The 26,827-nt window shown below is 42.6% G+C and overlaps 2 protein-coding genes across 2 annotated transcripts; one reads left to right on the top strand and one right to left on the bottom strand.

The window, feature by feature from the left end:
• The first annotated feature begins 1,957 nt into the window (after positions 1 to 1,957).
• Positions 1,958 to 6,883, top strand: LOC100283737 (OB-fold nucleic acid binding domain containing protein). Its single transcript, NM_001156636.3, has 2 exons — positions 1,958 to 2,533; positions 6,418 to 6,883. Exons 1-2 carry the CDS (start codon positions 2,233 to 2,235, stop codon positions 6,609 to 6,611), a joined length of 495 nt encoding a protein of 164 aa, NP_001150108.1. The 5' UTR covers positions 1,958 to 2,232; the 3' UTR covers positions 6,612 to 6,883.
• An 861-nt stretch (positions 6,884 to 7,744) lies between these two features.
• On the bottom strand, positions 7,745 to 9,911 carry LOC100277154 (uncharacterized). Its single transcript, NM_001150804.2, has 5 exons — positions 9,252 to 9,911; positions 9,029 to 9,159; positions 8,629 to 8,859; positions 8,287 to 8,539; positions 7,745 to 8,191 (listed from the first exon to the last, which is right to left on the bottom strand). Exons 1-5 carry the CDS (start codon positions 9,790 to 9,792, stop codon positions 8,004 to 8,006), a joined length of 1,344 nt encoding a protein of 447 aa, NP_001144276.2. The 5' UTR covers positions 9,793 to 9,911; the 3' UTR covers positions 7,745 to 8,003.
• Between the last annotated feature and the right edge of the window lie 16,916 nt (positions 9,912 to 26,827).

The following is a 26,827-nucleotide window of genomic DNA, read 5'->3' as shown; positions in this document are numbered from 1 at the left end:
GGCTTTGAGAGTAAGAATAAGAGAAAGAAGAAAGGCCAATCAAGCAACAAGAACAACAAAAGAACACAAGACGATCTCCTCACAAGTCCTAAAAACTAGAGTTGAATTGTGGACTTTGATTCGATCGGTGGCTTTGATTTGTGTCTTGGAATGTTGTGTATTGCTCTTGTATTGAATGAGGAGTTGTGAATGCTTGGGTGGTATGAAGAGTGGTGGTTGGAGGGTATTTATAGCCCCAACCACCAAAATGGCCGTTAGGGAAAGCTGCTGTCGTATGGCGCACCAGACAGTCCGGTGCGCCACCGGACGCTGTCCGGTGCGCCAGCCACGTCACCCAATCGTTAGGGTTCGACCGTTGGAGCTTCTGACATGTGGGCCATCGGACAGTCCGGTGGTGCACCAGACAGGTCTTGTTCACTGTCCGGTGCGCTATCTGACGCCTGCTCTGACTCAGCGCGCGCAGTCGGCACTGTTCACTGTAGCCGTTGCAGACGACCGTTGGCGCAGGTAGCCGTTGCTCCGCTTGGCACACCGGACAGTCCGGTGCTACACCAGACAGTCCGGTGAATTATAGCAGAGTGGCTCCCAGAATTTGCGAAGGTGGCGAGTTCGGAGTTGATCTGCCTGGTGCACCAGACACTGTCCGGTGGTGCACCGGACAGTCTGGTGCGCCAGACCAGGGCAGCCTTTGGTTGTCTTTTGCTTTTTTTATTTGAACCCTTTTTTGGACTTTTTATTGGTTTGTGTTGAACCTTTGGCACCTGTAGAACTCATAGTCTAGAGCAAACTAGTTAGTCCAATTATTTGTGTTGGACAATTCAACCACCAAAATCATTTAGGAAAAGGTGTAAGCCTATTTCCCTTTCAGCCACCCCGGTTGGGCGGTGGCTAGTGAAGATGACGCGTCCGCGCGGAGCGTCGACGACGGCGCGAGGGGGCTGCCCACGACGGGCAACGATGGTCCCGATGACCACTAACATCGGCGGAGTTGGTGAACAACGTCCAACTGCCGCTGCAGCGGGTGGAGGAGACGATGGTGCCGCCAGATCGATGTCCATGGGGCGGGTGTCGATGACTCCGCGTCACCCACCGGCACCGGTGGTGACGGGGACGCGGTGGGGAGGCCGCACTCCACCGGCAGTGGTACGACCGCTGTCCACCCGTGCAGCACACAGAAGTGCACAATTTGCACTTGCACACGATGTTCAGGGATGACGTGCACTGGTGGGATCGCTGTGTCTTGCCCAGCAGCGAACACCTCCAACATCGCATCATTAACAATGTGTAGAACTTCGCGCATACGATGGATGCGCAGAGAGATGGTTTGCTCCATACATTTCTGTTGATTTGAAGAACACTCCCTCTGTTCTTGTCAAGAACAGCAAGCCTTGTTTATTGCAGTGACTTCACTTTATTTCTTGAGAGAGGCTGATAACGTATTGTAAATCACTCAGTGGCAAAGAGAGTAGAGAGGGATGGAGAGAAAAGTAACAGACATACTGACTGTTATGTCTTGTTTATTGCAGTGACTTCACTTTATATACAAGTGGTTTCCGAAGAGATATGGCCCTGTTTGTTTCGGCTTCTAACAGCTTCTGGCCACCAAAAGCTGATGTGGACTGCCAAACGCTCAGCTTTTCAGCCAACTTCTATAAAATTCGTGGGAGCAAAAACCATCCAAAATCAACATAAACACATAATCGGTTGAGTCGTTTTAATAGTAGGAATCCATCACTTTCTAGATCCTGAGCCCTATGAATATTTTTATCTTCCTCCACACGTAATCGTAATGATACTTAGATTCTTCCTACAACCAGATTCTCTCCACAGCTAGATTTTCAGAAAAGCTGGTCAGAAAAAAACTGAACCAAACAGGCCCATATTCCTTGGAAGAGAACTGTCATGGGTTGATCATATGTACACTATATTTTGTAACACTCACCAGCCTCCGTCCACTCTAACCGTTTGGACCCAGCCAGCTCATGAGCTCACATGCCTAGGCGTGAGGCGTATCGTCTTCGACCCTTCGCCTTCCTCGTCCCTTTCTCTCTCCCAGATTCTGACTCCGTCGGGCTCCCCCGTGTCTGTGTCTTGGTAAACATCGGTCTCTCCCCATCCCACCTGGCAGTTGCCATCTCGCAAAGTCGCAATAACTTGTCTTCTCGAATCGGCTGCAACCCCACCCCAGACCCCACCGCCGCCGCCGCTAGGGTTTTGGGGTGAGGATCGCCGATGTCGACGGCTCCCAGGCGTCCCTTCCGAGGCCGCGGCGCCATGCCCTCGGGCACCGGCTACGTCCGCCGCGGCCCCGCCCCAGGCTCCGCCGACGCCGCCAAGCCCCTGCGCAAGCCCGTCTTCACCACCGTCGACCAGCTTCGCCCCCAGACACACGGTCACACTCTCACAGCCCGCGTCATTGCCGTCCGCACCGTCCTCGACAAGCCCTCCACGCACCTCGGCCGCACCCGCGTCGCCGAGTGCCTCGTCGGAGACAGCACCGGCACCGTCCTCGTCACCGCCCGCAACGAACAGGGTATGCTGCTTGCTGTCCGCTTACTCCCCCTTACCCTTTTTCTCTCGCTAATCGATCTCTCGCGCTTCCGGTTCATCGACAAACTGATCTGCTATCCATTAATATCTAGTCGGATTAGATAACACATGTTGTACGATTGAAGATCTGGCGCTGGCCTTACGACCGGGTGTGCTTCTTCATGTGTATAACTGCGACTGATTAGTGCTTTTTATTCATAGTTAATACACAATGAACAACGACTACCTGGCTCCTACATTGCATATAGACTACATGTATATCATAGTCTCTGCCTGTTTTGATTTGATTCATCTGCTTACCACGCCCCATTATGTTGCGTGTGCTCCTACTGTTTTGACGGCACCTCCTTCGTCCCTGCTGCGTCCGCGGCCCCCCTGCTGGGGTTGCCGGTCGCGCCAAGCCTTGGTGCTGGCTGGCCAACCTGCTCTGCATTGCCCCAGCTGGCTACAGCCTTCACCAGCTCCTTCACGATGCCCGCGCCTCGGCCATCTCCAGCCAGCCCCGTTGCCCTTGACCCTCGACCGCTGCTGGTCTACAATCGGCGGCCGTGGCTGGCGTCTGTCGCTTCGTCGCTGCAGAACACGTTTCACCCTCGTCTCCACCCTGTGCACTGCCATAGGGGGCTGCTCTTGTTCCCCCCTGTGGTGAATCATCACCGCATAATCACACGGGAGAAGCTGGGCTTTCGTCAGCCAGCTCAGTTCATGGCTGCTTCGTCAACAGTTGTCTCTCCCGTTTCGTTCTCTTGCCGCACCCCGTTCGTCGTCCCCAATTGGTGGCGCGTGATGGAGGAGTACGAGGTGCTGCTGTCCAATTACACTTGGGACCTTTTGCCTTGTCGTCCTGGCTTGAACGTCATCATCGACAAGTGGATCTTCAAACATAAGCTCCATGCCGACGATATATTCGAGCGTTACAAGGCACGTTGGGTTCTCTGCGGGTTCACGCAGTGTCCTAGCGCTGACTACGACGAGACCTTTAGCCCGGTTGTGAAGGCGGCGACTATCTGCACCGTTCTCACACTAGCCTCTCGCGCGATTGACTAGTTCATCAGCTCGACATCAAGAACGCCTTCCTCCATGGCACTTTGTCTGAGACGTCTACTGCAGCAAGTCTACAAGGTTTGTTGACCCCGTTCAGCCTCACCTGGTTTGTTGTCTCAACAAGTCCCTCTATGGACTCAAGCAGCTCCTCGTGTTTGGTATAGCTGGTTTGCCTCATTGCTGTATCTGGGGTTCATTGAAGCTAAGTTTGACACCTCATTCATCTTTTGTCGTGGCTTTGATTTGGTTTATTGTGTTATCTTCTGCATTAAGGAAATCAAATTGGAAGATTTTAGTGCCGGCTGTGCTGCTCATTTGAAGAAAATTGCTTCTAAACGTTTCAATAAATTTGTGTTCAAGCCTTCTCGCCGGGATTCAGGAGGTATTTTGGTTAGCTGGAATGAAAGTATTTTCTTGGGTTCTGTTATTGAACTCAAAAGCTTTGCTATTACTATTGAGTTTACCTCAAAGCACAATGCTGACAGTTGGAAGCTCACAACAGTTTACGGTCCCTGTCACGGAGAAGAAATGGTCTTTTTTGTTTAGTGGCTTAATGATCTAGACATCTCCCCTGATGAGGATTGGATGATTACTGGTGATTTCAATTTCTATAGATTAGTTGAGGATAGGAATTGGCCGAAATGGAATCTAAATGAAATGAACATCTTTAATAGTATATCATCAGCAACCTGGGGATTATTGATTTCACCTGGAGCAATATGCAGCCTAATCTGTTGCTAGTACAACATGACTGGTGTTTCACCACAACCTTTTTTTCCCAATACTCTGCTGGTACCTCTGGCTAAGACTTCTGATCATATTCCTTGCGGTGCAAATAGGTACAAAAATACCTGAAGCAATAATTTTCAGATTCGAGAACTACTGGATTGCACATCGAGGTTTTCTTGATGTGGTTCAGTCACCTTGGAGCAGGGAGGTGAGAGCTACTTCTAGCCCTGCTATCATTGTGGCGAAATTCAAAAATGTCAGAAGTGCTCTCAAAAGATGGAGTAAAATTATTTCAAGGCTTAATTATTTGATTTGGAACTGTAATGAGGTGGTGGAAGTTTTGGATTTGCCAGAAGAACAAAGAAACTCTTTTCCTGTAGGAAAGAAACATGAGGAGGACTATCAAACAACAAATCGCCAGGTTGCTGAAATACAAAAATGGTTTTTGGCGGCAAAGATATAGTGATAAATGGGTTAAACTTGGGGATAATGTACTAAGTTCTTCCATGACTCTGCTACTAACAGATATCACCATAATAATATTACCTCGCTGGCTTATGAGTAGGGTCTTGCAGTGTTTGATCATTAAAAAGAGTGGGTAAATCTGATGACCCACAAATGCTCTTTGACCTTGAAAAACTGATTCAGCCCTCTGATGGTCTTGATAGCTTAATATATTCTTTTAGTCATGAATAGATTTGTAAGATCGTACAAAGCATGCCAACAGACAAGGCTCCAGGCTACAGGTCCTGATGGTTCAAAGCATGCATACTAGCATTGCAGTAAGAATTTTTGATGGACCTGGGAGAGCTGCATCACTTTTTTGGGAATATCTGTTTGGCGTCAATCTAGAGGTCTGCTATTGTCTCAATGTTCCTATGCCCAGGACATTATTAGACACGCGGGCATGGTTGATTGTAAGTTGGTCTCCATTCTAATTGATGCTCAGGTCAAGATTTCTGCTTGGAATAGATGCTGACGTCACTGCATATCGCAGCCTAGTCGGTGCTCTACAGTATCCCACCTTCACCAGACCTGGTATCTCTTATGTAGATCAGCAGGTTTGTCTTTACATGCATTCACCGTGAGAGCCTTACTTGACTGCAGTTAGGCGCATTTTACGTTATCTCCAGGGGACTCTTGATCACGATGTTCTTCTTTGGTGCTCCTCGGCTTCAAATTTGATTGTCTACACTGATGCTGACTGAGTCGACTATCTTGATACTCGTCGGTCCACCTCTGGTATTGCAGTTTTTATTTGGGTGACAATCTGGTCTCCTGGTCGTCCCTGCTCTAGTGGTGGAGCCAAGTATCAGATTGTTGCCAATGATGTTGTCGAGGCCAGTTAGCTAATAGCTTCACCAGTTGTTGATGGAGCTATATTCCTCTCTGAGCCATAATACTCTTGTCTACTTTTACTTGTCCACCAACCTGGTTCAACATCAACGTACCAATCACATTGAGATTGATCTCCACTTCGTGCATGCCAAGGTTGCCGTTGGAGACGCCCACGCCCGTGTTCTACACGTCTGATGACTTCTTAGTTTGCTGATATCTTCACCAAAGGCTTGCCATCTTCACTATTCTACATCTGTAGTGGCTAGAGTTGGGACCCGAAGGGTGTTAGACTATGTAATTAGGCTGATTGTACCTGCCATATGTGCCTTGTTCATGGTAGTTAATCATAGATTAGGCAAGGATATCCATTGATTGTGTGCTTTCTATAAGCCTTAGATGATTCTTGCCTATATATTGTACACCTCTTGTACCTCTAGCATCAATCCAATATCGTAGCTCATATTCTATCAGGCTCTGTTATTATTCTTTCTGATGTCCATGTGGGATTAATTAATTGTACCTCTAGCATCAATCCAATGTACACATGACATTGTGTAATTTAGATTAATTAATTAATTAATTAATTAATTAATTACAGATTGCACTAATCATGGTGATTTCTCTATCACATACCTGCATGGAATCTATGAAACATCGCTTATGTTTATGTTTTTCTTATTAGGTTTGTGATAGCTATCATTTTTGGTTAGTTGGTTACGATTAACCATGTTTTTTTTGGCGGGTGATTGTGGACAGTTGACCTTTTGAAGCCAGATACAACAGTGATCTTCCGCAATGCCAAGATTGATATGTTCAAGGGCACCATGAGACTGGCGGTGGACAAGTGGGGCCGGATTGAGGTGACTGATTCTTCTGTTTTCAAGGTGAATGAAGACAACAACATGTCACTGGTGGAGTACGAGCTGGTGGATGTGGATGAAGAGGAGTGAGCTGAAGCGATATTGCATTGCCATCTGTTGGGCCAAGTCGTGCTGCGGATATGTATTTCCAGCTAAAGGAGGGCGGTAGCGTTTAGGCTTCTATCTAGTTATTTATTATTATTATTATCCTGGAAGGCTGGCGATTGGGACGGTTAGTTTTAAGACCATCCTAAAGAAGCACGTCAAATTATGTACATCAGCATTAGGTGTTCTGTCTGACTGATGCTTTCTGTTCCGCGACGCCGAAGTCTATCCTAATGCTACTACTTTTTTCCCTCTCACGTTGGGTTGGGTGTGTGTGTGTGTTGTTAATCCTTTTTGACCTGTAGTTTTGGTAGATTAAAATCTAGATTCTCTTAGAAACCTTAAAAAATCTTATAAATAAAAACATATTTCAGAGTATTTTGATTATTTCAAACTAGACCGAATCACTCACTGGAAACTAACGTGGAAGTGTTTCTAGTGAATGGAGGTTTATAGTAATTCTGGAAGTTCGAAGGTGTTTCTGTTTGAAAGTTGGAAGTGTTAGTGATTTGGAGGCGTATTCCAAAGGTGTTTCTAGTGAATAGGCTGTTCGCTTCAGCTTAAGACTGATACAGCTGTAATTCAAAAAGGCAAAACATTATAGAAGTCAGTACATATTAAAGCCAAGCGAATAGCCTGTAAGTTTACTTGTGTTATAATAATTCTTGCTATATGGTTATGGTCGACTCTCTTTTTTCCCTTTTGTTTGCAGATTTGCGATCCTTAGACTGACGGTGGTTGTTCAGGAAATCGGCATAAATTTTACACTGCATCTACTTGACTGACCTATGGCGTGTTCCCCTGGGACCAGGAAGAAGCCAAGCCGTTCCCTTCTACCGGTTGTACGGTATGGATTCTATCTAGCCAGTTGCCCTCCCTCATGCTCTTCAACCCCTCCCACATTCATGTTGATTCCCATCTAGGTCTAGTCTAGGTGACATCCCCTGATCCTTATCATGGAATGGATGATATTTAAGTGCAGTAGTGGTTTGGTTGCATATATTTTTTTTAAAAAAGTAATATATTTTCTTCTTTTGGGCCATGAAGAACCCCAACTGTATACTGGCCTCAATCTACACTGCTTTCCTGACATCTCATGAAAAACAAGAGGTGGTCTCTGGTTCAATTCTGTATATTACCATACCAATGCGCATTCCTAACAAGATCGACATCACTTACCCCACTAATCGGTTGACGCCACTCAGCAATTTGACACTGGAGCGAATCTCTCATGGTCTCACACTTCTCATGCCTTGGACACAGTTCACTCTAGCGTACCTCTCTTCCAGTTCAAACTAGACCATATGTGTATATTAGCTCTAGTACATTTGGATACACATGACTCTGATACAACTAGCCTTCCCTTCATACTTGAGCCTAGCTGTAGAGTTCTCCAATGGAATCCATCATCATATTCGCGATGACTTGGTTCGTCCTTTCCGTTGGATGGACAGCATCCCAGTACAGGTACTTGCTAGGGTCTCCACATGTTCTTCGCCCTCGGCATGTTTGCCCAACTTCGATCACCCCCGATCCGCAGCACCCTCTTGACACTTCAGTTAGGCCTACCATTCCCAAAACACAAGCAATCGATTAGCCAGGACATAAAACTATGCACTTGCTGTTGCCTATACAAGAAAGAGAAATGCTGCATATATACCAAAGGTACTAGGATCCACCGTTGCATCATGTATGGTAGTATATGTGTCTATGTATGAAGTCCGTATCTGGTGCTGAAAATTTATGAAATTCAACAGCTGAATCAGCTTTGAGTTGAACGAATTGGCAAGCTGATTTAACGTCTCGTCGCATCTGTCCGATCCTGTGCCCACTAAAGTCCGGGCAATCGGCAAGCAACCCATCGGGGGCAGTCCAACAAAAATAAATCTCCTTCCTCCAAGCATTATCATGGCCTGAGACATATGGTATGGGCTACAAGTCGTCATTACAGAGAGATAACAGACATGCCGAATGCTAGTTTGACAATGGAAATGTGTAGTACCTGGGTATAATTAGCGACATGTGCTGTCAGGTGATTCTCATACAGTTCCATACTAATTGCATTCGACCGATTCGATGCAAGGTAGACTGAAAGCAAATCGTTTGTACCAGTGCTTATCACAAAGGCAGCCCTGTTAACAAGTCGCTCTGCTCTTCTTGGTCCAAGCAGTGTTCGGATAAGTAGCTTGTAACGGAAGAGGTTGTGCACTTGTTCAGAGAATGACACCACATTCTATATAAGTAGGAAGCTTAGGTGGTTAGTAACCTAATAAAGAGAGCTCAATCTGAGTTTGATCTTCATCAATCCTACCATAGCTTTACCACAAAGAAACAACTATATGTTTGTTTTGTTTTAATCATGTAGCATTATTGATATTTATAGTTCTGTTAAGATGACATACTATTCTGTTGGCAGTGCTGTCGTCATATCCGGAGCCGCCTGATGCAAAGCTCACACCCCTCCTGAGCTGGGCCAGCCTCAGATTTGGGTCAAAGAAACCTGGAATAATCCTGGATATGCCTAGTTTCTCAGCTGCATGACACCAAAGCTCTCAGTTAAGTATCCTAAACGTTGGGAGCTCTCAGTCCATATATGCTGTAGAAACAGAACAAGCAAGGGGTTACCTAACATATCTGTGGCTAACCGGCCATTGGTGAATCGGCCAGTCGGCCTGCGACCGTAGAAGTTCAAGCCGTAGGGCAAGAAATTTGCCCTGGCTGTGGTGGGCAGATGGTTGTTGTTTCCAGGGTCCACGGTTGAGTCTCCAAGTACAAGGAGTGTAGTACAGCCCGTAGTGCGGTTGATCGTCATTCCAGGTGGTGCCGGTGCAGGAGGTTCCTGTGGTGGCACGACCAACCTTGGCGGTGCTGGATCCTGCTGATCCGTCGGTGCTGGTGGCCGTCGATGTGGTGATCCCCGACGTCGTGGAGGTGGAGGTGGTGATGTTGGCCCAGGCGCCTGCGGTGGCGTTTGCTCATCTGCTGTTGGTGCTTCGGGGGACTGTGGTGCAGCCTCCGGTGCATCTGCTGCTGATGCTGCTCTTGCGCAGTGCAACTCCCCGGCAAGCAATGCCACTATGATGAGTAGCAGCTGGAAACCCCTCATGGCTTGTGTTGTATGAGCAGGAGAAATCCGCGGCAAGCAAAGAGCTAGGGATCGATGCATGTATGGCTATGCAGCACTGTAAAGTGTGGCATGAAATCCCCATGTATATATGCAAGGCCTATGAGCAAAATGCGGTGCCCTGTGAAACCCATGAATCAAAAGGCGATCTGGTGCATGTTAGGTGGGGGCTGGTTTGGTTACTCTGGGCTACTTTGTGTGAGCTTCCATTCAGATATAGAGGGAGAGAGGGATGCCAATGTGTGTGTTCCCTGGTTGAGCTGAAGAAAGAAGCTGCATACCGTCTGTGCTGCTGTGGGATTCTTGGAGAGTTTGTGCTGGTTAAAATTGCTCACCTGTAGTGACAAGTTTTTGGAGGTGTCTGCATTTTGTGGTGGCATGGCATGGTACTCGGTGTTGCAGTTGAGTTTGGTGACGTTCAGCTCGTTTAGGTAGTGTTTGGTTGAAGAGCCAAGTAGAACGGAGTCGTTCTGTCTCAGTTTTGTTGCTGTTTGGTTACAAAGTAACTAGAATGGAATGACTCCAATTAGGGAATATTCTCCTCAGATCCGGAACCATTTCGCTCCAAAAAATCAACCGGACGGAGCCGCTCCGTTCCCATCCCACTCTCACAGTCACACTCCGTTCCGTTCACTCTGCAACCAAACACACAATTAAGTCGCTCCGTTCCAGATTACCAAACACAGAACAGAGCGGCTCCGTTCCTAGAATCAGGGATGGAACGGCTCCGTTCTACTTAACTCCTCAACCAAACACTACCTTACAGAACACAAGTGGTATGAGGTGTACTTAACCGTGGGGTTAGTAGGTTAGCCTCGTGACATGATCGAGGTGTGTTGCAGAGAGCTGTTCCCATTGCAGACAGAACAAAAGCCATGTATTTCCAACTGAATGAATGGAATGGAATGAATATATATTTCTTATTAGGCTCTTTTGTCATGGCCACTATGTTTTTTTAAAAGAAGGGAACAAGAATAGGACCAAGAGAAGAAAAAACAAACAACCGGCTATCGAGAATTTAGCCACGAAGACATCCTAAGCCTCCGAACTCTATTAGATGTAAGCATTTGTAACTTCAACATGTCATTGAAGCTGCCCTTCCAAGAGAGAAAAAAATGGACAATGTTCCTGAAGATGAAGTCATTCCTATGCTTCCAAATGCAGCAAACTACCATTGCCAAAAAATCCATGAAGTTGTACCCAAACGCACCCCTTGCAGCCTCGATCATAGAGAAAAAAAAATCCAAGTCATGGCACCAATAAATTACAACGTAATTCTAGCATTCTGAACTGAAGGGGCAATCAAAAAGGTGGTAAGTTGTTTTTTCATAGCCTTGACCGCAAAGAACACAACTGAGATCGCTACCCTCATTCAGAAAGCCTTTTCTTCTTAAGATGTTTTTGAGTTGATTCTATCCTAGAAAACCATCCATACGAAAACTTTAACTTTCTTACATACCTTGGATCGCTAGATCCAGTTGAAAAGAGCTGGGGGTGGATGGATTTGAAAGTTAGCTCGTAAAACTTGGAGGAGCTAAAACAATCATTTCCTATGGATAAATCTATATGTCCTTGCTAGCTCTAGTAGTTTGCATTTGATCAATAATCCCGCAGTTGAGTAGCCTGAGGGGAGAGGGGAGTGTAAAAATTGTCTTCCAAAGACATTCCCAAGAAAATGCTGAATAGAGCAGCTTTGTCTCCTGACAAAAGAGAAGAGGTTGGGGAATGACAATTTGAGGGTGAAATTGTTCCAAACATCATGCCACAGGAGGATGGTCCTACCATCACCAACCTAGGTCATAGAGTGACCTCTATAATAATCAACCAATCTTATAACGTCTTTCCACCAGAAGGAACCTTTTCACTTGAGAAGCATGAGGGACCCGACCTGAGGCACAATATGAATTCCAGACGAGATCAACCCAGGGGATGTCATGCTTGCCTTAGAACTTATGCAAGAACTTAAGAAGCAGAGATGTGTTCTGAATCTTCAAGTTGAGAACACCAAGACCACCTTTGTTCTTTGGACGAGTTATGTAAGGCCCAAATTCTGTATAAGATTTTTTTTAATAATAATAAAATAAATACATGAAGGAATGAAATAGTAAACTCTGATATCTCAAACTATACTTGAGGGTTGCATATTGAGAACTGAATTTTGGAAAACCAAGAACCATTTTAGAAAAGAAGAAATATTAAAGTTTTCTATTCAACTAAATGATTAAGCATATCACTAAATGATGCACCATAAGTATTTATTTACATGAATATCTAATTTTGAAGTGACTATTATTTCTCATCTCACATTCAAAATGTTATTTTTTTCTTAAAAGAAAGGAATAATATGAGCGTGTTTCATATTTCAAACATTAAATCAATTAAAATAAATACATACCTATGACTTCATAATTAATTTTGAGTATGTAATAAAATGTGAATTCCTAAACTTTATCGTGGATTTGGATTTTAAATTTGTAAATCAAAAGAGAATGAGATGGGAATTTAAATCTAAATCAAAGGTGCACTTAAGGAAATTGGGAATAATATATATATATATATATAAAGCAAAAGAGAAAATACTATACAAAGTAGAGAAAATAAATATGTGAATAAATATATTATGTTCCTACTAATATTTGAATGTAGGCATTTAACTCAGGCATGAAGTTCACAAATAATTTTGAAATCAAAATGGAGATATAAAAGTGAAAAGAAAAGAGAAAAGGAAATTCAAATAAGAAAAAGAAAAGAAAAACTATGTGCCTGGGCCGACTTTGTCCATTTCGGCCCATTCACCTTTTACCCTGCGCGGCCACTTACCCAGCAGGCACCGCGCATGTCTCACTCGCCCTGGCCAGTGGGCCCCGTCGTCAGGATATTCTTCTCCACCGCAACCGACGTAGCGATTTCTCTGCGGTCTGTCGGGATCCTTCGCAGTTTTGGTCTCGCAAGCTCGCCCGTCTTCCTCGCGTGGTCAACGTTCCCGTCGGGCTCGCCACGAGACCCGCGCCAATTCATCCCCACTACCGTGCATGGCCGTGACCTGCGAAACTCCTGCTGGTGCCATCTCCCGACGACTTCGCCGTAGATCCCGCCTGACCTCCGGACCGGCCAACTCGACCATTAAATCTCACCCATAAAGTCGTGCGCTTCTCTTCTCCTATTCTGCTGTTAACCAACGAGAGGAACCACGAGCGAGCCATCGTAGAGTTGAAGGATTTCCGCCGCGGTTGAACGTCGGTTGACCACCAGCCCCCACCAAGGAACCAAATCCTCTGTGCGGAGCATCGCCGGGCCATGCTGGGTACGATTGGGTGCTCGCCTCAGTTGATTGGCGTTCTGCGCGGGGGAATTTCTCGCCAGATTCGAAGCTCCGTCGCGACTCCATTCCCTTCCGTGGACCGGCAATGTCGCAGCGCCGCCGCAAGTGTTGACTGTCCTGCTAGGTAAGCCTAGATCGCCGTCACCATATACGCTAATGCACGCTTGTGTTCGGGCTTGGGTTGGTCGAAGGGCTTGGCGCCGGTGATGGCCTCGGCCGCAGGGAGTCACACGCTCCGCCGTCTTCGTCTGTCGGGATTGAATGCGAAACCCGGTCGTTGATCTCGGTCTGAACGACCGAGATTGGGCCACATGCGTAGCGATTGGGGGTGCATATCTGGGCCGCTAATTTTGGATCCAAGGGCATGTGCCGCGTACCGGTTCACCGGGGTAGTTCATCTAATCTGGGCCTTAGATCCTAAAACAGATGGCCCAGAACCGAGCACGTTGTAGCTGCGTGGTGTTTTTGCATTATGAGTCCTCGGGGTTTTCCGTAATTAACCCGCAGTCCTGTGTAGTTCATATTTCATTACAAACAAACCCAGAACTTTGTGAACTAGACCCTGTCCTCTATGGTAATTGTGTGCACAGTCCAAAATTATTAGAAATATTCAGAATTAATATAGAAAATGATTTTAGTATTAAAATAATTCTAGGAAGTTGTTAAATTCATAGAAAATTTATTTTAATTCCTTTTTAGTCCATCCCAGTTGCAATAATTTTGTTTTAATATTTCCCACCACCTAGTACCTTTGTCTAGGCATGAAACTTGATTTAAAATTATTCACTTAATTTATTCTATACTAAGCATTTAATAACTTCGGAAATTCATAATTTCTCCGTTTTAACTCCGATTTGATCCGTTCAAGTTGCGTTGGTCTCATATAAATATTTACTATGCAATAACAACATTTATTACATCATGTCTCATTATTTTATGATTAGATCTTTATTTAACTTATGTTGGTTAGTCTTGTTAATATGCTCATCATTATTGACCAAAATATAATTTATGGTAATTTATAACTTGGATTAAAGTTGAGATAAGTATTTATATAATAACCTCTTATATCATTTATATTAACCAATTTATAATATAGTTTAACATTTCAATCACATAAATCTTCTATAAAATCATAACTTCTTAACCGTAACTTTGATTTTAGTGGTTCTTGTTCCCACGATCTCGTAGCAACGCGTAGATTATTATTATTCAGTTTGTACTTATGTTTGGTGTGATGTTAATTTTGTCTATACCATGTCTGTTTGTATTGCTACGACTAGCAGCGAGGTTACGAGGATTTGAAGAATCACCCTGATAATTGGAATCTCAAGTGCCAGGCAAGTTGTGCCCTTGATTCACTTTTGTTACCCAATAATATTCTTTATTATCACTATTCAATGCATATGTTTAATTTTGATGGGACCCAATATGTCACCCTAGTCTGTTTATCCATTTTACCTTGTTACCCTGAATCACTTGGTAGTTTTTGCTATTGCTTTATATGGTTTTTGGATTAATATTTCATTATATCTATGTTCCAATTATTTTGTTATTCTATTTATGTTCATGTCAAGATCATTAATGTTAATTGGAACATGGAGCTTAACTTGAGAAACACGTGCCACCACAAGGGTGGAATGGGACGCCCTTGGCTGACTAATTAGGAAAGCTAGTGGAAGACTACCTCACCCGAAAGGGGCAAGGGCAGTAGGGGAGTTACATGCAGGGAGGTTCTTGGGTTGATTTTGCTGCGATGGCGGTCAGACGAGGGATTCTTGCAAGTGCTCTTCCCATAAACTGTAGCGGGTTTTCGGAAGCTAGTGGAACTTTGTAAAGGCCTCGTAGTGGATCCCTAGCCATTCAACTCGGTAGTGTCTAAGGGTCTAGCTAACCCTGGCGACATGGGATACACGACTTGTTGGTACAGGGTACAACCTCTGCAGAGTGTAAAACTGGTATACTAGCCGAGCTCACGGTCATGAGCAGCTCATGACTCTCGCATGATTAAATTATGGAACTTAAACTCAATTTTGTCATTTGCATTTGTATGGGATTATTTATTAATTTTGTTTTATTATTATTTATTATGGTTTGGTATTTACTTACATCTAGTAATTGCTAATAAAATTTTGACCAACTTATTAAAAGCAATGCTCAGCTTTAACCTCTATTGTTGATCAGCCTTACACATCATATGAACTCCCACCTTTGGTGAGTTAATGCACATTATTCCCCACAACTTGTTGAGCGATGAACATGTGTGAGCTCACCCTTGCTGTCTCACACTCCCCCCACAGGAGAAGAACATGTGGTTCAAGTGGAGCCACGCATCGAGGAGTTCGATTCGATCTAGTTGGCGTCTCCCAGTTGACTTTCTGGCGCCAAGGATGAATTTTAGATCCTGTTATATTTATCTTTTATTTTGTAGACTTCCGCTATGTAATAAATACTCTAATTATTGTGACATTTATCTCCATACACTCTGTTATTATATATGTTGTCTTCTTTAACGCATGTATGAGATGCACCCGGCTTTGTCACTTAAAACCGGGTGTGACAGAAGTGGTATCAGAGGAATGTTGACTGTAGGACGAAACCTAGATAGAAATGGACAAACCCTTACCTACTTACCTTACTCTAATTCTTTCCATACTTATCTTGATCTTGTTTCACCTTCTACTTTTCTACTCTGATTAACCTTACCTTTGCTATCTGATTCTTTCTAAACTTATCTTAGTCATTTCTCATCTATTCACGCTTTACTCTGATTATTCTTACCTGTTCCTTCTAAAGACAAAGGTGGATTTCACACTTTGAAATCCTGTGCCTAAAGTGACTTTAGGAATAGGAGACCTCCCCTTAGGAACAAAAACACAACTATTTTTATAGGAATATATACACTTGAGTGTTTGTTCTTATGATATCTGTCTGATTTGGATCTTTGATTGAGTGTGGTTAGTTGTGGAGTAATGTCCACAATTATATCTGCATATACGTATAGGCATAAATAGAATTCATAAGATAACTAAACAACTTAGATTATCCTCCATTAAAATGTATCTATTTCATAGAGATCCCTCTTATCTTAAAAGATTCTCTCTTATCTCGATATATTCATCTTATCTTACAAGATTCTTTCTCATCTTAATAGATCCATCTAATATCGAAAAGATTTTATCTTACCGTAATAGATCTAACTATTCTCCAAAGACTCTATCTTATTCTTAGAAACTCATCTTGTCCTAATAAGCATACATATCCAAACCACTTTGCTTATCTCCTAATAGTATAACAAACATGATCTATTCCAAAATAAAATAAGAAGATCTTATCTAGTCTAATCTGATTACACCAATTTAATTCTGATCCCATCTAATCTGATCAGATCTAATCCAATTGACAAACATGTTAGATAATACTGGTAAAATAAGATTGGATCCTACTCTTATTAATATGTTTCAACCTAAATAGGAGTCCTAGTCCAACCTGGCCATATGCAACTACCTTAACCAACCGATAGTTGCATAACCCCTCTGTTTTAACCGACAGAGATTTTGACTTACCTACGTCATATGATCCGTCATATCTCAAAAGGTTCTAAAATGTCCTAATAATATTTATTCTATCCCGATAGATTTATCTAACTTAAACTAGCCTAATCTAGTTATGTCCAATCTAATCTAGACCCTACCTAAACTAATATGGTCTAATCTACGTTACAAGTACTAACTAAACCATATTTTGATAAATGAGTTTTAAATCTAAATTGGTGACTTAAACCAACTCGACTGTGAAATCACGACCTAACCCATGTTATAGGTTGCCCAACCCATTTATCCAAAACAAAAAAACAAAACTCTATTTAACCTACCTCCCCCATGTACCCGCAATGGTTATCCCAACTCAGATAAAGACATTTAAAACACTACAACTAATGTTCCCTAAATCAGACCCAAGAACAAGGATGACCTCGACAAGAAAGGATATTAGTATAAACAGATCTTCAGATGAATCAAAATCCGCCACCTGAAATAAAAAGTCTCCCTTACTTAACTTTCTTTGACCCCAACTCTGCTCTACACTCACCTAATAGCTAAAATCTGATGTAGTACCCTTGTTTTCTATGCTATACCTGCTAATGGCATGAATAATTTTAAGTATAAAAATATATACTAATTGGAAGTTCCACCTAGAAAAAATATATACTAGAATTTCATAAAGATGAAGTTAGCTTGATATGCTCAACTAAAGGGTATTCTTAGAAAGGATTACGGAATCTAGTGTGATCTAAACTAAGGTAATCTACTTAGATAGATTAATGGTACTTGAACCCTACTGGCTAGGTGTTAACTTAACTTAGTGCATTAAACCAACTCACCCATGAGCATAAGAGCTAACTCAACCAATAGTGTCATGATTAATTAATTAACTATCTGTCCCCATCTAACATCAAACAAACTTTTGACCTACATCATGTAGTCTATCTCACCCATATATATCTCATCTTGACAGATTCTATCTTACTTTTGGAAATTCACCTTATACGACTAGTTATCCCAATCTTGATATAAAACAAAGATTAAGCCCTACTAAAGAATCTTCAGGTCATAACCAGCTAATAGCTTATTCATTCCGCTTATCGAATAAATTCCCTTGCAAAACTATTTTGCCATATGCTTCCAACTCTCATGGTCAATACTAGGAAGGGAAGATTACCGGACAACAGCAAACAGAAATGAATCCTCCAAATCCTCCACCTGATGGAATTGATTAAGTGGTGGCCGCCCAAATGCTGGTAATACAACTAATGGCAGACATGGTTACTGAAATGCAAAATCAGATAAGACAAGAACGCGAGGAAATACGTTAGGTCTGTCTGGAGATACGTCAAGAAATAAGGCAAGCACGGTTGGAAAGACAACGACAACAACAACTACTACCTCCACCACCACCACCAGCTCCACCAAGTTGCATAAACATATATATATATATATATAAATTACTACTATTTGTAAGATCTAAATGTTACTTTAGTTAGTAGTAGGTATGATACTATGTTAGGAGGAATAATAAGGTCTATTTGACCCTATGTGTTGCTAATAAATTATGCATCATGCTGAGATTTTTGTTTGTGTATATGTTTTGAGATAACATGGTTATGCACCCTCTTACAAATCTCGAGGACGAGATTTCTGTTGAGGGAGGTAGGATTTGTAAGGCCCAAAATCTATATAAGAAAAAAAATACATGAAGGAATGAAATAGTAAACTATGATATCTCAAATTATACTTGAGAGTTGCAAATTGAGAACTGAATTTTGGAAAACCAAGAACCATTTTAGAAAAGAAGAAATATTAAAGTTTTCTATTCAACTAAATGATTAAGCATATCATTAAATGATGCACCATAAGTATTTATTTGCATGAATATCTAATTTTGAAGTGACTATTATTTCTCATCTCACATTCAAAATGTTATTTTTTTCTAACAAGAAAGGAATAATATGAGCGTGTTTCATATTTCAAACATTAAATCAATTAAAATAAATACATACCTATGACTTCATAATTAATTTTGAGTATGTAATAAAAATGTGAATTCCTAAACTTTATCGTGGATTTGGATTTTAAATTTGTAAATCAAAAGAGAATGAGATGGGAATTTGAATCTAAATCAAAGGTGCACTTAAGGAAATTGGGAATAATATATATATAAAGCAAGAGAGAAAATACTATACAAAGTAGAGAAAATAAATATGTGAATAAATATATTATGTTCCTACTAATATTTGAATGTAGGCATTTAACTCAGGCATGAAGTTCACAAATAAGTTTGAAATCAAAATGGAGATTTAAAAGTGAAAAGAAAAGAGAAAAGGAAATTCAAATAAGAAAAAGAAAAGAAAACTATATGCCTGGGCCGGCTTAGTCCATTTCGGCCCATTCACCTTTTACCCCGCGCGGCCACTTACCTAGCAGGCACCGCGCACGTCTCACTCGCCCTGGCGAGTGGGCCTCGTCATCAGGATATTCTTCTCCACCGCAACCGACGCAGCGATTTCTCTACGGCCCGTCGGGATCCTCCGCAGTTTTGGGTCTCGCCAGCTCGCCCGTCTTCCTCGCGTGGTCAACGTTCCCGTCGGGCTCGCCACGCGACCCGCGCCAATTCATCCCCACTGTCGTGCGTGGCCATGACCTAGGAAACTCCTGCTAGCGCCATCTCCCAACGACTTCGCCGTAGATCCCGCCTGACCTCCGGACCGGCCAACTCGGCCATTAAATCTCACCCATAAAGCCGTGCGCTTCTCTTCTATTCTGCTGTTAACCAACGAGAGGAACCACGAGCGAGCCGCCGTAGAGTTGAAGGATTTCCGCCGCGGTTGAACGCCGACTGACCACTAGCCCCCACCAAGGAACCAAATCCTCTGCGCGGGAGCATCGCCGAGCCATGCTGGGTACGATTAGGTGCTCGACTCGGCTGATTGGCGTTCTGCGTGGGGGAATTTCTCGCCGGATTCGAAGCTCCGTCGCGACTCCATTCCCTTCCACGGACAGGCAACATCGCAGCGCCGCCGCAAGTGTTGACTGTCCTGCTAGGTAAGCCTAGATCGCCGTCACCATATACGCTAATACACGCTTGTGTTCGAGCTTGGGTTGGCTGGAGGGCTTGGCGCCGGTGATGGCCTCGGCCGCGGGGAGTCACGCACTCCGCCGTCTTCGTCTGTCAGGATTGAATGCGAAACCTGGTCGTTGATCTCGGTCTGAACGACCGAGATTGGGCCACATGCGTAGCGATTGAGGGTGCATATCTGGGCCGCCAATTTTGGATCCAAGGGCATGTGCCGTGTACCGGTTCACTGGAGTAGTTCATCTAATCTGGGCCTTATATCCTAAAACGGATGGCCCAGAACCGAGCACGTTGTAGCCGCGTGGTGTTTTTGCATTATGAGTCCTCGGGGTTTTCCGTAATTAACCCGCAGTCCTGTGTAGTTCATATTTCATTGCAAACGGACCCAGAACTTTGTGAACTAGACCCTGTCCTCTCTGGTAATTGTGTGCGCAGTCCAAAATTATTAGAAATATTCAAAATTAATATAGAATATGATTTTGGTATTAAAATAATTCTAGAAAGTTGTTAAATTCATAGAAAATTTATTTTAATTCCTTTTTAGTCGATTCCAGTTACAATAATTTTGTTTTTATATTGTCCACCACCTAGTACCTTTGTCTAGCCATGAAACTTCATTTAAAATTATCCACTTAATTTATTCTATACTCAGCATTTAATAACTTCGGAAATTCATAATTTCTCCGTTTTAACTCCAATTTGATCAGTTCAAGTTGCGTTGGTCTCATATAAATATTTACTATGCAATAACAACATTTATTATATCCTGTCTCATTATTTTATGATTAGATCTTTATTTAACTTATGTTGGTTAGTCTTGTTAATGTGCTCATCATTATTGACAAAATATAATTTATGGTAATTTATAACTTGGATTAAAGTTGAGATAAGTGTTTATATAATAACCTCTTATATGATTTATATTAACCAATTTATAATATAGTTTAACATTTTAATCACATAAATCCTCTATAAAATCATAACTCCTTAACCGTAACTCCGATTTTAGTGGTTCTCGTTCCCACGATCTCGTAGCAACGCGTAGATTATTATTATTCAGTTTGTACTTATGTTTGGTGTGATGTTAATTTTGTCTATACCATGTCTGTTTGTATTGCTACGACTAGCGGCGAGGTTACGAGGATTTGAAGAATCACCCTGGTAACTGGAATCTCAAGTGCCAGGCAAGTTGTGCCCTTGATTCACTTTTGTTACCCAATAATATTCTTTATTATCACTGTTCAATGCATAGGTTTAATTTTGATGGGACCCAATAGGTCACCCTAGTCTGTTTATCCTTTTTACCTTGTTACCCTGAATCACTTGATAGTTTTTGCTATTGCTTTATATGGTTTTGGGATTAATATTTCATTATATCCATGTTCTAATTATTTTGTTATTCTATTTATGTTCATGTAAAGATCATTAATGTTAATTGGAACATGGAGCTTAACTTGAGAAACACGTGCCACCATAAGGGTGGAATAGGACACCCTTGGCTGACTAATTAGGAAAGCTAGTGGAAGACTACCTTACCCGAAAGGGGCAAGGGCAATAGAGGAGTTGCATGCAGGGAGGTTCTCGGGTTGATTTTGCTGCGATGGCGGTCAGACAAGATATTCTTTTAAGTGCTCTTCCCATAAACTGTAGCGGGTTTTCGGAAGCTAGTGGAACTTTGTAAAGGTCTCGTAGTGGATCCCTAGCCATTCACCTCGGTAGTGTCTAAGGGTCTAGCTAACCCTGATGACATGGGATACACGACTTGTGGGTACAGTGTACAACCTCTGCAGAGTGTAAAACTGGTATACTAGCCGAGATCACGGTCATGAGCAGCTCAGGACTCTCGCATGATTAAATTATGGAACTTAAACTCAATTTTATTATTTGCATTTGCATGAGATTATTTATTAATTTTGTTCTATTATTATTTTTTATGGTTTGGTATTAATTACATCTAGTAATTGCTAATAAAATTTTGACCAACTTATTAAAAGCAATGCACAGCTTTAACCTCTATTGTTGATCAGCCTTACACATCACATGAACTCCCACCTTTGGTGAGTTCATACACATTATTCCCCACAACTTGTTGAGCGATGAACATGTGTGAGCTCACCCTTGCTGTCTCACACCCCCCACAGGAGAAGAACAGATGGTTCAAGTGGAGCCACGCATCGAGGAGTTCGATTCGATCTAGGTGGAGTCTCCCAGTTGACTTTCTGGCGTCAAGGATGGATTTTAGATCCTGTTATATTTATCTTTTATTTTGTAAGACTTCCTATATGTAATAAATACTCTGATTATTGTGACATTTATCTCTATACACTTTATTATTATATATGTTGTCTTCTTTGGCACATGTATGAGATGCACCCGGCTTTGTCCCTTAAAACCGGGTGTGACAAGTTACCTTCTCCCATCCAATAAGTGGGTTCTGATGAGCAGATTCATTATTGCCCCTCCAAAGGCAATCCCTTCTTATATGGTCAATGACATTGATCATGGAAGACGACAACTTAAGGGTGCACATAGCAAAGATATGCATTGCCGAAAAGGTGGACTTGACAAGGGTGGGTCTCCTAGCCATAGAAAACCAAGTATTGTTGGCGTTCAACCTTCTCTCAATTTTAGTAATGAGAGGTAGATACTCTTTTACTTTTGGTTTTGTGAGACCCATCGGCAAACCCAGGTAGGTGAAAGGAAAAGTGCCAAGTTGGCAACCAAAAACTATAGCCAACTGTCCAGTTTTGACTGTGTCGAGGTTGATCGGCAGTAGACAAGACTTGTGAAAATTGATTTTGAGCCCAGTTGCAAGCGAGAAAGAGTGGAAAATTCCTTTCAGACAAAACAAGTCCCTTTGAGACGCCTTCATGATGACAAGTGTCATAAGCATATTGAATAACCAGGAAATCAGACATGATGTCTCTCTTAAGAGGAGCAGAGAAGACTCCCATATTAGCTACCTTGTTGATGATGCACTGAAGAAGGTCAACAACTATTACGAAGAGGAGAGGAGACAGAAGATCCCCATGCCGGACCCCTCTTTTGCATAAAAAACTGTTACCTGGAACTCCATTCAGCAACACAGCCGAGGTACCAGACTTAAGGATGGACTGAATCCAAGAGATCCATCTGCTGGGAAGCCAAGATGCTTATGCATTTCCAGGATGGCACTATGACCAATTGTGTCAAAAGCCTTAGCGAAGTCAAGTTTCAGAATCACCACTGATGACATTGATGGATATACTCATATGTCCAGGCCAGAAAGTCTTGGATCGATCTATTTTTGATGAACACGTATTGGTTTCTGTGAATAAGGCTTAGAATCTTAGGTTGAAGACAGTTGGCAAGTATCTTAGTGATCAACTTTATGGCTATACTTAATAGAGAAATAGGCCTCAAATCATTGATTATGGTCGGGTTGCTCACTTTAGGGAACAAGATGACGAAAAAGGTGGAGGGCTTCAAGATTGATTGAACCCTCAAAGAAGTCATAACACAGGTTGTAGAAGTCGTTTTTAATGATATTCCAACAGGTCTTCATGAAATGACCATTGAAACCATCCAGGCTAGGAGTCTTGTCAGAGGGCATATTCTTCACAATGTTGTCGATTTCATCAGTAGAGAAGGGCGTAATAAGGGAATGTTGACCTTCCACTGGTAGAATCAGATCTACAAGGATGAAGATCATGCTAGGGCTGTTAGAAATGGCCATCCTTTCTTTACAGGCCTTTCAAAGACGCTATTTTTTCTTCGTGTCCATATGTTGGGACCATGCTTCGTCGCCGAAGGTCCTGCAGGAAGAAACAGCTTCGGCTGAAGCTGTCTGTACGAGATGCCGAAGGGTGCCGTTCATGAAGCTTCGGAATTACAAACCGACTTAAAGATAAAATGACCTTTTAGTCCATAAGAGTTTGAGTCGTTGTTGTAAACTTTTATGAGGGGTCTGATTGTAATTGCTCACAGACTGCGTCCTGTGCCTATAAATAGTGAACAATATTCCTTTACTGTTCAGGCATTCCTGTAATTGCAATTGCATCACTCGGAAATTGTTCTTTATCAAGGCAGAGGTATAAATGTATCTAAATATTATATTTGAATACATCAAGACTATATAATATATAAATAATGTTGTTTACTCATAATTTATTTGTTTTTAATGCTTTATATCTCGCATTATTTTATATAGTCTTCGAGAGTTCAATTACGAAGATACAACCTTCGCAATTGTGTCATTTTAACCTTCGTCCGAAGTTCGTTAAATCCTTAAGGAAATAATGCTTCAGCGGACGAAGGGCATTAACATTTAACATTTTATGTTGCCTTGTTCTTAATTCATAGCATTTGAGAACAAGTCCCCAACATTGGCGCCCACCTCCGGTGAACTCACTTCCACTTTTCTGAGTTGATGGCTTCGTTCAACATTCAAGATGGAGCTGCTTCGGCTCCGAAGCTGGTGCTCCCGATAACAGGCGGTTCATGCTCAGAGCCAGCCAACAAGAAGCAGAAGAAGGAGGCACAAAGAAGGGTACAACATGTCGGGGTGCAAGGACCCTTCATCAAGTCAAGATGGTCTCACATTCCTATTACCTTCTCCCAAGAGGATCTTCAACTCAAGGATTACCCACACAACGATGCTATGGTTATCTCTTGTGTTATCAAAGGATTTCTGGTCCACAATGTTTTGGTTGATACAGGCAGTGCAGCTGATATCATATTTGCTAAAGCCTTCAGACAGATGAAAGAGCCCGAAGATAAAATTCGTGATGCCACACATCCCCTTTGCGGCTTCGGAGGAAGGCAGATTGTAGCACTCGGCAAAATCTCAATGTCAGTGACCTTCGGATTTATCAACAACACAAGAACTGAACAAGTTGTGTTTGATATTGTTGACATGGAATACCCTTACAATGCAATCATTGGTCGTGGTACTCTTAATGCCTTCGAAGCAATTCTGCATCCAGCTTATCTTTGCATGAAGATACCTTCGGACCAAGGGCCCATTGCTATTCATGGAAGTCAAGAAGCTGTCAGAAGGGCCAAAGGAAATTGGACAGACTCAAAAGCAATCCATAATATAGATGGAACTGAAGCTTGTGAGCAATACAAGTTCAGAAGGGAAAAAGCTGCTTCGGCTGACCAGCCGAAGCCCATGCTCTTATGTGAGGATATAGCAGATCAGAAGGTGCTATTGGGATCTCAATTGTCTGAAGAGCAGGAGAAAACCTTGATAAGGTTTCTGTTCAACAATAAAGATGTTTTTGCTTGGTCAGCTAATGATCTTTGTGGAGTTAACAGGGATGTTATTGAGCACTCGCTCAATGTTGATCCATCCTTCAGACCCAGAAAGCAGAGACTTCGGAAGATGTCTGATGACAAGGCCAAAGGTGCTCGGAATGAAGTGAAAAAACTCCTCAGTGCTGGAGTTATTAGAGAGGTAAAATACCCAGAATGGTTGGCTAACACTGTTATGGTGAAGAAGGCCAATGGTAAATGGAGAATGTGTATCCATTTTACTGATCTCAATAAGGTCTGTCCGAAGGACGAGTTTCCATTGCCAAGGATAGATTCCTTAGTCGATGCAACAGCTTCATCAGAGCTTATGAGTCTGCTGGATTGTTATTCAGGCTATCATCAAATCTGGATGAAGAAGGAGGATGAACCGAAAACCAACTTCATAACCCCAAGTGGGACATATTGTTACCTTCGGATGCCTGAGGGGCTCAAGAATGCCGGAGGAAGTTTCAGTAGAATGACAGCGAAGGTCCTCCACTCTCAGATAGGCAGGAATGTGCTAACTTATGTTGATGATATCATTGTAAAAAGCACGAAGCAAGATAACCACATTGCTGATTTACAGGAGACCTTCACTAATTTTAGACAGGCTGGTCTAAAGCTGAATCCAGAAAAATGTGTCTTCGGAGTAAAGAAGGGGAAATTTCTTGGTTGCCTAGTTTCAACAAAGGGAATTGAGGCTAACCCAAGCAAAATCGAAGCTATACTTCGAATGGAACCACCAAGTACAAAAAAGGGGGCTCAAAGATTGACAGGAAGGCTGGCATCTCTCAACAGATTCATATCCAGATCAGCAGAAAGAAACTTACCATTCTTCGAAGTGCTGAAGACAACCGAAGTCTTCCAATGGGGACCAATCCAGCAAAAAGCCTTCGAAGAGCTGAAGCAATATTTGATAGATCTAACAACATTAACTCCACCAACGCCAGGGGCTCCTTTGTTATTATATGTGCCAGCTTTGCACTCAGCGGTAAGTGTAGCACTTGTCCAGGAGAAGCTTGAAGGCCAAGTTAAGAGGCAGGCCCCAATATATTTCGTATCCGAGGTTCTTAGTTTGTCAAAGAAAAATTATACAGAATTGGAGAAGGTACTGTATGCTGTTTTGATGGCCTCCAGGAAGCTTCGGCATTATTTTCAAGCTTACAACATAATTGTTCCTTCTTCGCAACCTCTGAAGGATATTATGAGAAACCGAGAAGCTACTGGAAGGATTGGAAAATGGGCTGCAGAGTTCAATGAATTTTGTATTGATTATGTCCATAGATCTTCGATTCAGTCCCAAGCGTTGGCAGACTTCATTGCTGACTGGACGCCAGGGGCTCAGGAGGAAGAAACGAATAAAGATGCCGAAGCATGGACAGTGTTTTGTGATGGGTCTTGGGGAACCTTCGGAGCAGGAGCGGCTGCTGTGTTGATTTCACCCTCCAAAGTTAAAACTTGTTATGCGGCAAGACTTGATTTTAGTTGCACAAATAATATCGCTGAGTATGAAGCTCTGCTCTTGGGTCTTCGGAAGTTAAAGGCAATGGGAATCAGAAGGGCCATTCTTAAAACTGATTCTCAAGTTATTTGTGGTCATGTTGACAAGAGCTATAAAGCAAGAGACCCGAAGCTTGAAAAATATCTAGATACAGTCCGAAGGATTGAGGCTTCCTTCGAAGGTTTCTCTGTCAAAAATATTCCTCGTGGAGAAAATGAATATGCTGATCTATTGGCCAAGTCAGCAGCCCAGGGGCTGCCTATACCTTCGGAAGTATTTTTCGAAACAATAAAAGCACCTTCGGTCGAGCTTCTTGAAAGAGCAATCCTTAACATATCCCCTGTTTATAG

Source organism: Zea mays, chromosome 6 (genome assembly GCF_902167145.1).
Source record: "Zea mays cultivar B73 chromosome 6, Zm-B73-REFERENCE-NAM-5.0, whole genome shotgun sequence".
Lineage (NCBI taxonomy): Eukaryota > Viridiplantae > Streptophyta > Magnoliopsida > Poales > Poaceae > Zea > Zea mays.
Note: the sequence above shows the minus strand (reverse complement) of the source record. Positions and strands in the feature narration are given on the sequence as shown.